This window comes from Dicentrarchus labrax, unplaced genomic scaffold (assembly GCF_905237075.1).
Source record: "Dicentrarchus labrax unplaced genomic scaffold, dlabrax2021, whole genome shotgun sequence".
Lineage (NCBI taxonomy): Eukaryota > Metazoa > Chordata > Actinopteri > Moronidae > Dicentrarchus > Dicentrarchus labrax.
In genome coordinates this window covers 10,529,239-10,541,513 of record NW_026136720.1, presented here as the reverse complement: position 1 = coordinate 10,541,513, position 12,275 = coordinate 10,529,239, and the positions used below count along the sequence as shown (strand labels likewise).

General features: G+C 40.1%; 2 protein-coding genes across 3 annotated transcripts in view; one reads left to right on the top strand and one right to left on the bottom strand.

Annotated features, from left to right (window-relative positions):
* The window catches only part of mapk8ip2 (mitogen-activated protein kinase 8 interacting protein 2), a 28,837-nt gene extending 17,702 nt beyond the window's left edge, over window positions 1-11,135 (bottom strand). For both annotated transcript variants that reach the window (XM_051381177.1, XM_051381178.1), the window contains exon 1: window positions 10,524-11,135. In XM_051381177.1, the coding sequence (XP_051237137.1) occupies window positions 10,524-10,588 (65 nt within the window). In that variant the 5' untranslated portion in view covers window positions 10,589-11,135. The remainder of the gene's footprint in view (window positions 1-10,523) is intronic.
* Window positions 319-3,450, top strand: LOC127352635 (gastricsin). Its single transcript, XM_051381184.1, has 9 exons — window positions 319-417; window positions 552-693; window positions 819-936; window positions 1,279-1,397; window positions 1,748-1,947; window positions 2,101-2,217; window positions 2,348-2,495; window positions 2,775-2,873; window positions 3,003-3,450. Exons 1-9 carry the CDS (start codon window positions 365-367, stop codon window positions 3,165-3,167), a joined length of 1,161 nt encoding a protein of 386 aa, XP_051237144.1. The 5' UTR covers window positions 319-364; the 3' UTR covers window positions 3,168-3,450.
* Window positions 11,136-12,275: the final 1,140 nt, after the last annotated feature.

Here is a 12,275-nt window from a genome sequence, read left to right as displayed (position 1 = left end):
TTCAAGTAAAGTGCCAAATTTAACAACCTAGATGAGTTATTCAGTGTCACCAGATATATCCATCGGATATACCCAACTGTATAACTTCCTATTATATCATTGTTTCATAATATGTTATGAGGTTTTTGACTATGTTTGCAGACTGTGGCTATTACACGTGGTGTATATTGAATTAATGATAGATGTGCAAATTAAGTATGTACCTTCTAAGAACAACACTCTAAGGGTCACCCTGTCTGAAGTGATATGACTGTATTTTTGATAACAGTCTGGCTGATATGAGCCTAAACATGTGTATATAAAGCCTGTTCAGATGCAAGCTGAGTTGTATCCATCCAGGAGGGCTGTGTGTACAGGAGGGATCATGAAGTGTCTTGTTGCTGTTTTGGTCTGTGTGGTGCTCGCAGAGGGATTCAAGTAAGAAAACTACCTCTTTGTAACTCTCAGTTCTTTTTATACGATAGCAAATTTGTACTTTTGGCTTTACAACTACACTTTCAAAGCCATGGGAAGTAAAAAATTCATTGTTCTTTTTCTTCCTCCTTCCTCAGGGTCCCTCTGACGAAGCACAAGTCTATGCGTGAGGCCCTGAGAGAGAAGGGGATTGAGCTGCCTTACCAGGATCCAGCTCTGAAATACTACCCCAATGAGTTCGCCACCACTGCCGGCATGTACATCAATAACTATGCTGATGTAAGAAATCCTATATTAACACTACTCTTACTGCTATACACAACAGCATGTAAGCATTAATTGATGGGTTTGTACTTTCTTTATTATTTTCCTCTTTTTCTTTACCTCCAACCAATGTTTCCCAGACCACCTACTATGGACCCATCAGCATTGGAACACCCCCCCAGTCCTTCCAGGTGCTGTTTGACACCGGCTCTGCCAACCTGTGGGTGGACTCCGTCTACTGTAACACTCAGGCCTGCAGTGAGTACAAACCAACAGGCTTTACACTACAAAATCCCTCATCTGTTGCTTTCTTCAGACTTAAACCTAATGTAAGCTAAGCATGCAGAGCTAGCAGTTTGTCATCTTGTTTCCAAGAGATTATATATTGTACATACATGGGATTTAAATTTCTAGTGTAATTACAGGCTTGCCACTAGGCATTTTGAGTCTTCGGGATACATCAGCTAGTGGGTCAATTAAAATTCAGCTCATGATTTCTATAATCAGGTGAATTATCAGCATGTCAAATGGCTCTGCAAGGAATAAAGACATGTTTATAGAAATGGCTCCAGAGATAATCCCAATCTATGCTATTTGCAGACACACACAAAAAGTTCAATCCCCAGCAGTCCTCCACCTTCAGTGCCAAAGGACAGACCTTCTACCTGCCCTACGGAGCTGGAAGCCTCTATGGAACCTTTGGATATGACACTGTCACTGTGAGTCAGATACACCAAATAACCCAAATATATCAGCTAAATAAAATACTAGTGTTCGAGTCTGAACTGAGTCATAGGTACTGAGACAGAGTACATTTTCCGTATGACCTCAACAAGTGATGTCTCAGTAAAAACATCCCTGTTTTATGTGTATGAGGTGTTGAATTTGTGAAGATAAAAGGAAACATTTTTTTATACAAAAGATATGTCCAATGTTACAATAATTTAGAGTTAGTATAATTTAAATTTTTTGAAACTGTGATAGAATCAGCAGAAGAGGTCTACAGCATTCATTTACTGACATTGCTGGCATCACTTACTCATCATATTGGTTGGTTTTGGACTCATAGGTTGCCGGCATTGTGATCCCTAACCAAGAGATTGGTCTGAGCACAAACGAGCCTGGTCAGAACTTTGTTGTGGCCAAGTTTGACGGCATCCTAGGCCTGTCCTACCCAAGCATCTCAGCTGGAGGAGAGACTCCCGTCATGGACAGCATGATATCTCAAAACCTTCTAAGTGCCAACATCTTCGCTTTCTATCTTTCCAGGTATAACTGACATAAGACTTCTATTTAGTACTGTAAAACATAAATTTAGGACATACTGCATCAGATGTTACTGTATATCCACACTACTGACTCTAAACATATTTTCTAACGTGGGGAGCTTGCAGCTAAGTTTTGGTTTGTTGGCTTGTTTAGGAATGGACAGCAGGGCAGTGTGCTGACTTTTGGAGAAGTGGACAACAGCTTGTACCAGGGGCAGATCTACTGGACGCCTGTCACCTCTGAGACCTACTGGCAGATTGGCGTTGAAGGGTGTGCGCTTTTTATCAACATGAAATGTCAAATGATTACTATTGAGTATTGCAGCCTACATTAGCGATTATTTTGTGTCCTAATATTGCATCAAGCAAAACTAACTTTTGGCATGTGTGGTTGCTTTCAGATTCCAGATCAATGGTCAAGACACCGGCTTGTGCTCTCAGGGCTGCCAGTCCGTTGTTGATACTGGAACCTCCTCACTGACCGCCCCACAACAGATTCTGGGTACCATCATGCAAGCCATTGGAGCCCAACAGAGCCAGTATGGAGCGGTAAGACAGACAGACAGACAAACAGACAGACAGACAGACAATCTCTCACACACAGATCTGCTGCTCAGCAGTATGGAAGTAGGCCACCATTGTTATTCCTCATAAAGATCCAACTCTGTCCATAGGCTGCATCATTTAATAGTCATTATGAGCAAGGTCACAAAACATGTACCTGTATATCAAAAGCAGGAATGTAATGGAACGATGTACAAACTGGACCAGTTTGTTTTGAGTTTCTGTCCCTCTAAGGCAGTGTCTCTTTATTGTCTTGATCTCCAGTATATGGTGGACTGCAGCCAGGTTAACAACTTGCCAACTCTCAGCTTTGTTATCAGCGGTGTTGCCCTCCCTCTGCCTCCTTCTGCCTACATTAAACAGGTACGTTACTACATGCATGCATTGCATATGAATGTATTTGTGTGTGCCCCTTCATGTACATGCCATGTTTTTTATTTGTGAGCCTGTGTACAGTGATTGACAAATCCAATCTCCTGTCTGTACCTCCAGCAATACCAGAATGGATACCAGTATTGCTTAGTGGACATCTACCCCACCTACCTGCCCTCTCGAAATGGCCAGCCCCTGTGGATCTTTGGAGACGTCTTCCTCAGAGAGTACTACTCCATCTACGACCGCACCAACAACCGTGTTGGCTTTGCTACAGCTGCCTAAGTGTCATCAGTGTAATCTGACCACCAACCTGATCAAATAATAATGATGTCTGCTCAAACACTGTTAAGAGCCTGAATCCCAAACAACTGCTCTGGGATTATTCTAAATGATCAATTTGGACAATATGGGTTTAATTTTAATAAACGTATTCATCACTATAAATTACAGAACATATTAACATGTCTTTAACATCTTCAATTTGGTATGTAGAGATCTAGTTGTATATGTATATTCAAAACAGAAAAAATGTGTCTCAAGCAGAATAAAGGTAAAAATGCAAGTGTTTTGACATTTTATCTTTCTAAATGAGCACTCGTTAGCGTGACGAGACAGATCCTGGGCCGAGGGACATCAAAGGGATTTTCTCCACTTTATAATTTACCTTGAGTGTGTGTCAAATTAATTGCCACAACTAGTGGGCTTTTTAAATGTCCTACAATCCTGGGACACATAATGACATGTAATTAAAACTTTGTTTAAACGTCTAGAGAATCCAACAAATGTACATATGCATGCTCTTTGCTACTGAGCATATATTTAGTGTGAAATAATTTAGTCTTGTGAATAGGAAAATGCTGTGGACGTACACCGTACATGCAGAAATAGTGAAAATATTAAATCAAGCTAAATTATGTTATTTATGAGATAGACAGATTGTTGTCATTTTAGCAAACTACAGTACAGCAGACAATAGTGAACCTATGGTGACTGATTACAATTGCAACGTGACCACTGGTGCCAGACATTGTTAGACAACATATTATTTATTTATATTCAACTAGAGCATGAAGGCCACTCCACATGAATGCACACATAGACAGAGGAGACACCCAAACTAATTTTCTATCAGTCAAAATAAGAAATAATAGGAAATAGTGTCCTAACCAAACCTTGAGAAATAAGGTCACCAATGAGCTCCTTGCCAAACCAATTCTTCAGGGAAGCTGTGCTTGTAAGTGTATGTGGGTGTGTGGTTCACAATGGAAAAACACCACATCACTGCAGCTGTATCCAAGGCAGCTGACACCACCACACAAGTGGAACAAAGTCCCATTTTTTGTTCCTGGATAAAAGGTTGGAGAGTGATGGAGAAAGCAATACAGAAGACAGGGATCTATTCAGAGAAATTGAAGTGGACAAGGAGGCAGGAAGATGAGAATCATGTAGCTAGGCAAGTGGAAGTGCACTTGAGAAATAAAAATTTTTGTTTGCTTCATGGCACAAAGCAATTTTTCATGGTGACAAGAAGCAACGCAACTGATTTCTCATGAAATGCAGAAACTGCTTCTCCTGGTAAAAGGCAGAGTACAGGGCAATGGTAATGATTTATTTACACATGCAGTAGCACATTTAAAGGGTCAGTTCACCCTAATTACTTACAGACATATTTTCTCACTTAACTTTTAAGATAGTTTTGATTTTATTTGATCAGGTTTTATCTCTCTTCTTAAATCCCATCTATTTTATAGTGCTCACAACACTGAACGTTTACAATAAAAAAAAATCAACAGCAGCCTCTTTTTTCACAGATAATGTCTATTACTCTGAAAAATCCACAGAACATACTCACAATTGTAGAAAGAACAGTATAAAGTACTGTATTTCAAACTTTCAGAATAATGGGATTTCTGGAAAAAGTCCAAAACCAAAATCCCATTATGATTATTATTATGTCTTTTATTTGAACAGGGACAGTGCACAATAAAACATTAACCCTGTACATAACAGGTAGAGATGCATTGCACCAGGTTTTAGCAAATTGCATTCTGTTCCCTTAACCTGGAATACAATCTTCATGGCTACATACCACTAAAGTTATTTGAGAAAGGTTTTTCCGTAAGTTGAATAAACTGGCCCTTTGTTACTGCTTGATCTGTTTTTCATATCCTTGTCTCTTATCCCTTTGTTCTCTTCCATTGCTCCTTATTCTGCTGTATTTCCAGACTCCATTTTGTTTGTGTCCTCATCTGCTTAGTGTTGGAGTTTTCTTGTAGCTCTGCAATGCGCGTCACAACACAGTGTGGCCCCATTTCCCCTAAACTGCAAAACCTAAGAAATGTGTGTCATTGAAAATCTGCAGACACAGAAATATGCCCAGGCCAAAGGCCTCTGTCTTCTCCTTGAAGAGGGAAAACACCGACTGACTCCAGCCACACGCAGTTATACTAAGATACAGGAACACCTCCTATACATGCACATACATTTCTTCATCTTGTAATTAAGATCAACATCAGTTCCCTATTCTTCTCCTTTCCTCTTTTCTCTTCGATGTTCTATGTCCCTTTCTGAAATGAGGTATCATTCTGATTTCAGAATCTATATCATATAACGAGATGCAGCCACCACTGCAGTGTGACATTACATGTCCATGTTCCTGCTCTGTGTTTAGACAGCATCCAAGTGAGCGTGCAGTCCCTGTCACACCATGTTGTGTACCACTCGCTGCTTATCTGACACCGCATTGTGATGGCCCCTGCATTCAGTCCACTTCTGCTTGTGATGATTCTTGATAATTAGGATTTGAAGCTGAGGAATCATCCCTATACCACCCTCCATAATCATAAAGGTCCTGCATCATGTCAGTCTCTACCTATTCTGAATTGTGACATACTGAAAAAAATGAGAAACCTACCACAAGAAAACAAGTCAGCATAAAATTACCATTCACTGATGGCGGTCATGTTACTGCAATGGCACACCCAAATTTACTGCCACTGCTAAGGTTTTGCTACCATCTCTGTGTCTATTCAGGTCTTGCTACTTCTTCAAGTCTGAAAAGGATTTTCAGACTTGAACAATCTCTCCAGCCCACATTTGTCCTAACAGTTAATCTCTGTCATCTTTCATACTGTCATATCGACACACAGAAATTGTCAAACCAGCACATTGTCATTTTTGCTTGTCTAATACTTACTACTTTTTTTAGTTTTCTCATGTTTTATGGAGCATTCAAGAAAATAATTATTAGATTAATCTGTAATAAAAATATTCATTCTTTCAACCCCTAATCCTCCAGGAAGCTGCAATGTTCGGTCACAACAATGAATGCAAATTCAACCAATCCCTGTCAACTCTGCGCAAATTTTGTGCAATCACCGCAACTTTTCAAAGGATTTGACCAATCATAGCTTCCTGCACAAAACGTTGAGCCATACGTCACAAAATTCACTTTCCAATTGTGAAGATGCAGACCACACAGACATGTGCAAAGCAAACATCTCACATTTACCCTATACAGAGATTTTTTATTCTCACTGGAACAAGTTGCCTTTGATATTTAATGAATTATACAAATAAATAAGTAATTGCAACTATGCATTTTTCACTTTCTCCCAAATGCATAAACACATGTGAACATGGATTGCAATTTTTCAGAAAAACTGCCATGAACTCAAACTCACATTTTAGACCGCACAACAAAGTCATATTAAGTAAAGTTAAAATAGGAAAAAAATATTTATTATTTATCCCTAAAAATAAGGACCTGAGAAGACTTGAAAAGGACTCTAATAACAATATTAAAATAGATACAAATACAGGGGGGATGGGCAGTTGGGTCTCTGCTGCCTTTTAACCAGGAGCACCTGCTTCACAGTGACATCATCATCTTTAAAAGCCAAGGACATTTGATGTGGTTGCTACTGACTCATTAACAAGATCAATTTCCCAGGCTTATCACCCACCGTCACTCTCCAGTAATGTAGAGACACACACATACACACACCCACACGCAAACACACACAGGCACACATATGAGTCATACATTTATCCTAATGAAGCACCCTCTTTTGTCTGTGTCAGATCCAAACCTGAAGATCACGCCATTTTTGAACCAGAGGCAGAGATGATGCATCGGTTTGCTCAGAGCAGATGATTTCACGTTGATTTGGCTGGATTTGGATTAATGAAGTCATCAGATGTAAAGTGAATGCTGATAGATGGGAAATATTCACTGGCATCATATTTAAGGAAAAAAAAACCTGACGGACCGTGTAAATATGACTCGTTTAATTATTGTTAAATGGAAAAACAAAGCTATAGCGACAGCTGCTGCCAAGACTGACATGCAAAAACATGGCAAGTGTTGATTGTACACAGTGTGTGAGAGAGAGGGAGAGATAGATGAAATACAAAAATACAAAGAGAGAGACAGAAAGACAGCAGGGGGGAGGCAGAGATGGACATACTTAAGCTAAAATGAATCTGTATTTGATTTAAGCCTCTTACCCCATGGTTACCATACCCACCACCACTCACTTCCCTCCCTTTGCCTTCTCAACCTTCAAAGAGTTGGAAGGCAAAAGTGGAACATCGACTGCTAAACATATGAGATTCACAGGGAGAGGGATGGGGGGAAGGATGCTTACTGGATATTTGTAGTAGTAGTAAAATATGGATGTAATACAGCTGGGGTTTGACAGAATTATATCAAATCTGAATCTGCTATCAGATCCACGGTTGAGTCTAGGGCTGAAACTAAAGATTATTTTCATTATTTCTTGATTCATTACTTGTTCTTAAAAACAACTAAACATGTCAATCACAGTTTCCCAGAACCCAAGGCGAGATCAAAATACATCCAGTTTATTTACATAGAAGCTGGAAACAGTGATTATTTATGCCATCTATGCTAAAAAAAATGACATGATAATAAAGATTAATTATTTAAATATTTTATCTTAACATTATATAAAAATTGCTGATTTATTTTTTGTTGATCAGCTAATTGATTAATTCAATAATCATCTCACCTTTGAATCCATTTAAGTTTCATCCATTTTAAGCATCAAGATTTATGTAAAGAAATAAATCTTCAAAGAACAAAAGCTCCAATTTTGCCACATAGGTGACATATTATAGACTATATGTTATTTAGCTAAATCACAAGATGGATGTTTTGTACATTTAAAGTAAAAGAGACGAATAGTCGCGGTTTGTTGAACTCTGGGTTAAACACATTTTACCATTTATCCGAACGCAACCCTCCCTACTCACAGCCGGACAACTTCCTACCAGGCATCAATAATACTGATGCCTCAGCAAAAATACCAGAGAGCATACAAACAATCCTTTCACAAAATGTAATCAATGAATTCTAAGGTATGGATGGTTGGTTCACTATGAGGCCCACATTTTAATATGTCAGCATTTTTGTTTTAGGGTCCAGAAAAAACACAGCAGGTTATTTATTCTCAAAACCATGGCATTGGTGGAAAGTAAAATAGAGCCACCATAAACTTCTATTCACATTGATTTATTTCACCATCTTTTTATGGAACCATTTCTCTTAGTTTTGAAATATACTTGCATATTATCTTACCAATAGAAATGAAATGTTAAATGAAATGAAAAGTGCACCATATTTTATCTCCACAGATTAATGTGCATATTTTAAGGTGAGGAGAGTGCTCCCTCAGTACAGGAGAAATTATAGTCTGTCATAAATTTCTGTTGCTCAGGAGAGAAAGACGGGCTCTCTCACGGATTAAACAGTGTTAGGGTTATGTAAGGCAGATTACTGTATACCACACCATCACACCAGCAGTGGTTTCAACCATGAATCAGTCAGACACAAAAACACAGAGAAAGAGACACAACACAAGAAAACACACTCACACATGGACATGAATTACTAAACGAACAAATGTATGCACTTTTATAGAAAATACATCTACAAATACAGCCATCTCATAGGCATATGCTCCAAATACTTTTCATCGCAGTGATTTATTGGTTCTTCAGTCTGAAATCTATGATCCATACCAGACTCAAAATAAACACAATTTGTGTACTCTTGAATGCACACAAAATTGAAAAAACAGTAGAGTGGAACTGATCAGTCTCCACCCCCATTCAATTAATAGAGTGATGCAAGCAGCTGCTCTCCACATCTTCATTTTTCTTTTAACACTGGCTTTATTTTCTAAGAGTCTGAAAAGACTTAAAGTAGATTTGGAGTCGCGACACAATGTATTCAAAGCAGGTCAAAAGACTGCATAAAGAAAAGATGATCATGCTCAAGCTGTTTGCCAGCGCTGTAAATTTTAAATATTGATGTAATGGCCAAATCATTGGCTCTGTGCTGTGGACTGAGGTCATTGGTAGTCATGCAAAAAATCAGGTCAATTGATCTGATATGATCCCTCCATGAGATGAAGCTACAGTATGTAACTAAATCCCACATGAGTGCATGTTGTGGATATAAAATCCACTGGGACCTGGCTTGTTAATGTGATTGCATTCTGTAAGGATGGGACGTGTGGAGGCAGGGACAATGAAATGTTGGCATTATACATAGAGAATCTCTACTATCCTGTGAGCTTTATGCTGCTCATAGCAACATCAAACATACTTTTACTATTATTTTCCCATATTCTTTTACTTGTTTTTCTATTGGGGTATGGCAAGAGAGTTACAAATAACTGTTTTATTTTTTGGTTTATAGGATTGATTTGGTCTGTATTCAGTAACAGAGAGGAAGGCCTGGCAGCAGCAGCAGTAGGCATGAGCTTATTATACATGGAAATCATAATCAAATTAGAAATACAATTAAATCTATCACATTTCTACACCATGTTCCTATAAGCCTCCAGGCAAAAGCAGATCTGAATATTGCAGCAGCCTCCACACTATTTCATCCAAATCGCACCAAAGTGTTGCAACATTTTACCAGGCCTAAATCCAAAATAAACAATTACACTAAAGAAACCCATGTCGTGCCTTATAACATGGACAACTTTCAAGAGAATTACTGTAGCTGTGTCACAAATTCCGCACAAGTAATTGATTTCTGGTAACAGCCACTCACAATAGCATTTAGGTTTTTCAAGCGGATTTGTCGCAGAGGTCACATTAGAGGCGTTTGAACCAACATTAATATCAGTGGGACTTCCGTAAATCATTGTTCAGCATCATGCCCTTGCCTGGGCTGGACGACTCAACAGGGCGTGGGCCTCACACAGAGAGAATGCGCAAGGCGGGTGCTTGTCGCGACAGCTACAGATCAATCATCTGCCATCTATTTTGCCATCTACCCTTCTTCAATGTCTCAAATGTCTCAGAATAAAAATGAGTTGCCTTAATAAAATAGCTGTCTTTAGGGAACGTATCAGCTCCAAAACACAAACAACCGGCTGTTCAGCTGCAGCACCTATTGGCGCGCAGGGAGGCAGTTGCAGGCCTGTCAGGTTAATCAAAGTATCTATTGCTACCCATGGTAGGGAATGTGCGTTTTATTGCAGTCATGAAAACCAAACTGATACACATGTTTATCATCTTTGGCGTCCTGTCCACTCATCAACCGTGCGCATCGTCCCTCACCATCCCTCCACTGTCGCTCTACATGTAAGCTCTTACCTGCAGCCGGGGGGAGACAGGGAATGGAAAGTGGATAGGGAAAACATCTCAGCCCTGTCCGCCATCTTCTTCCACAAATGACTCAGAGCGACTGCAGAAAATCACGGATGGAGCGCAGTCCATTCACAGTCACAGGGCAGAGGACAGTCGCACCCGTGGACGGAGGTTTCTCTCTCTGCGGCCCCACAGATGCCCCCTGGCCGCAAGCCTGAAATCAGACGAGCCTGCTCAGCACCATCAAATCTGAGTCAAGCATCCACACTAGCGGAGTACGGAGGGGGGTTGTCAAGGCACGAAATTATCGTCGGAGACAGTGCACAAAACACCGAAGATTTCAAATTCAATCCTGTTGTCCCCCCGATGCGTCCGCGCGAAGCATAAGCGCGCAGTACACGACCGCAGTCCGTGTTTGTCCTCGCCAAATGTCTGCTGCCGCGATGCTGCCTGTGTCACACAGCGGATACAGGCCAGCAGTGCGGAGACAGGCAGAGACAGAGGAGGAGGAGGAGGGGGGTGTGGAGCAGAGACGATATAACGTCAGTGCAGTTACCGTACGAGCAGGCTGCCCTGAGCGGATGCAGGCAGAGCTTAGAGCCTGCAGCCTCGACAAACAGCAAAACAGCAGGAACAGTGACGATGTCCGTCAAGTGTTTAATGACATTAAGGGAAATTTGCAGCCAGAGCTAATGTGATCTCCAAACTTAGGTTCGGGGACCACCGGAGGTCCTTGGAGGGGGGGTGATCCAGGGGTTCCCCGGAAAAGACTTGCGTTTCAGTATGATTCAAGTAACTGGATTTTACAGGATTTTAAGTATGGGTCAGCTCTTGTTTATTGTTTGGCTTGTGTTTATTTTGACCCCATATTCCGCTTCTTGTGTCATCTCCCGGTGTCCATAAACGCAAAGATATCAGAGCAGGCACCGAAAGGAAAACGATAGATCAGGAAACGATCCAGAGCACAGATCAATATTAAAGCGCAAAGGCAGGCAGAATGGCAACAGTAGCAAAGATTTAAACGAAGAACTGATGAAATAAGTGCAGTAAGAAAATCTACAAGGTAAGATGCAAAATGAATTGGATGTTACATATAGAGAGAGTTTTAGTTTCACTGTGCTAGTGTACAGTGTATAAACTGCAACTTATCATGGAAATAATAATAGATGTAGTCTAATCAATTTCAAACTGGAGTGTATAGGATATGATGGAAGGTGGAAAACCACATAAAATCTGGTTATCCATATTTTCATTTTGGGCATACAATTTAACAGCCTATTTAAACTGACATGCATGTCAAAGGCAAGTGTAAGTAGAATCACCATAATACGCCTTAGAAAACATACTTTATACCTTTTATCTCCAGAAAACAGTCTTTCAGAAAGAAATGCATACAAATATCTTGTATTGAGATTGGCATAGCTTTAAGATGATCAAAGGCTGAAGGTTGCAGTTTTCCTTCCTTTCTATTTACCCCTGTATCACATCAGACTTAAGGAGGCTGCACTGAGCATGCGCAGTGCGGAGCTGTTTACTGCCTGTGGTGCTGAAGCGTATATTGCTGAGTTGCAGTTCGCCTTTTGTGCCACACGAAGGCGGCAAATGTTTACTCTCTGGGTGAAAACCTGATTAGCCCTTTACAGAACTAGTGCATTTGTATTGGCCTAAGACGTTAGGCCTTAATTAATTCACTAAATAACATGATTCACTAAGATATCTAACAAACACAAAGTGATGATGATGGACGGTAAAGCCCCT

Bases quoted from the DNA above. Each gene is read 5' to 3' on its own strand.
- LOC127352635 (XM_051381184.1), top strand. From the start codon at position 365: ATGAAGTGTCTTGTTGCTGTTTTGGTCTGTGTGGTGCTCGCAGAGGGA. The intron at 2,218-2,347 runs GTGTGCGCTTTT...GGTTGCTTTCAG, and splicing joins TGGCAGATTGGCGTTGAAGG to ATTCCAGATCAATGGTCAAG. The intron at 2,496-2,774 runs GTAAGACAGACA...CTTGATCTCCAG, and splicing joins AACAGAGCCAGTATGGAGCG to TATATGGTGGACTGCAGCCA.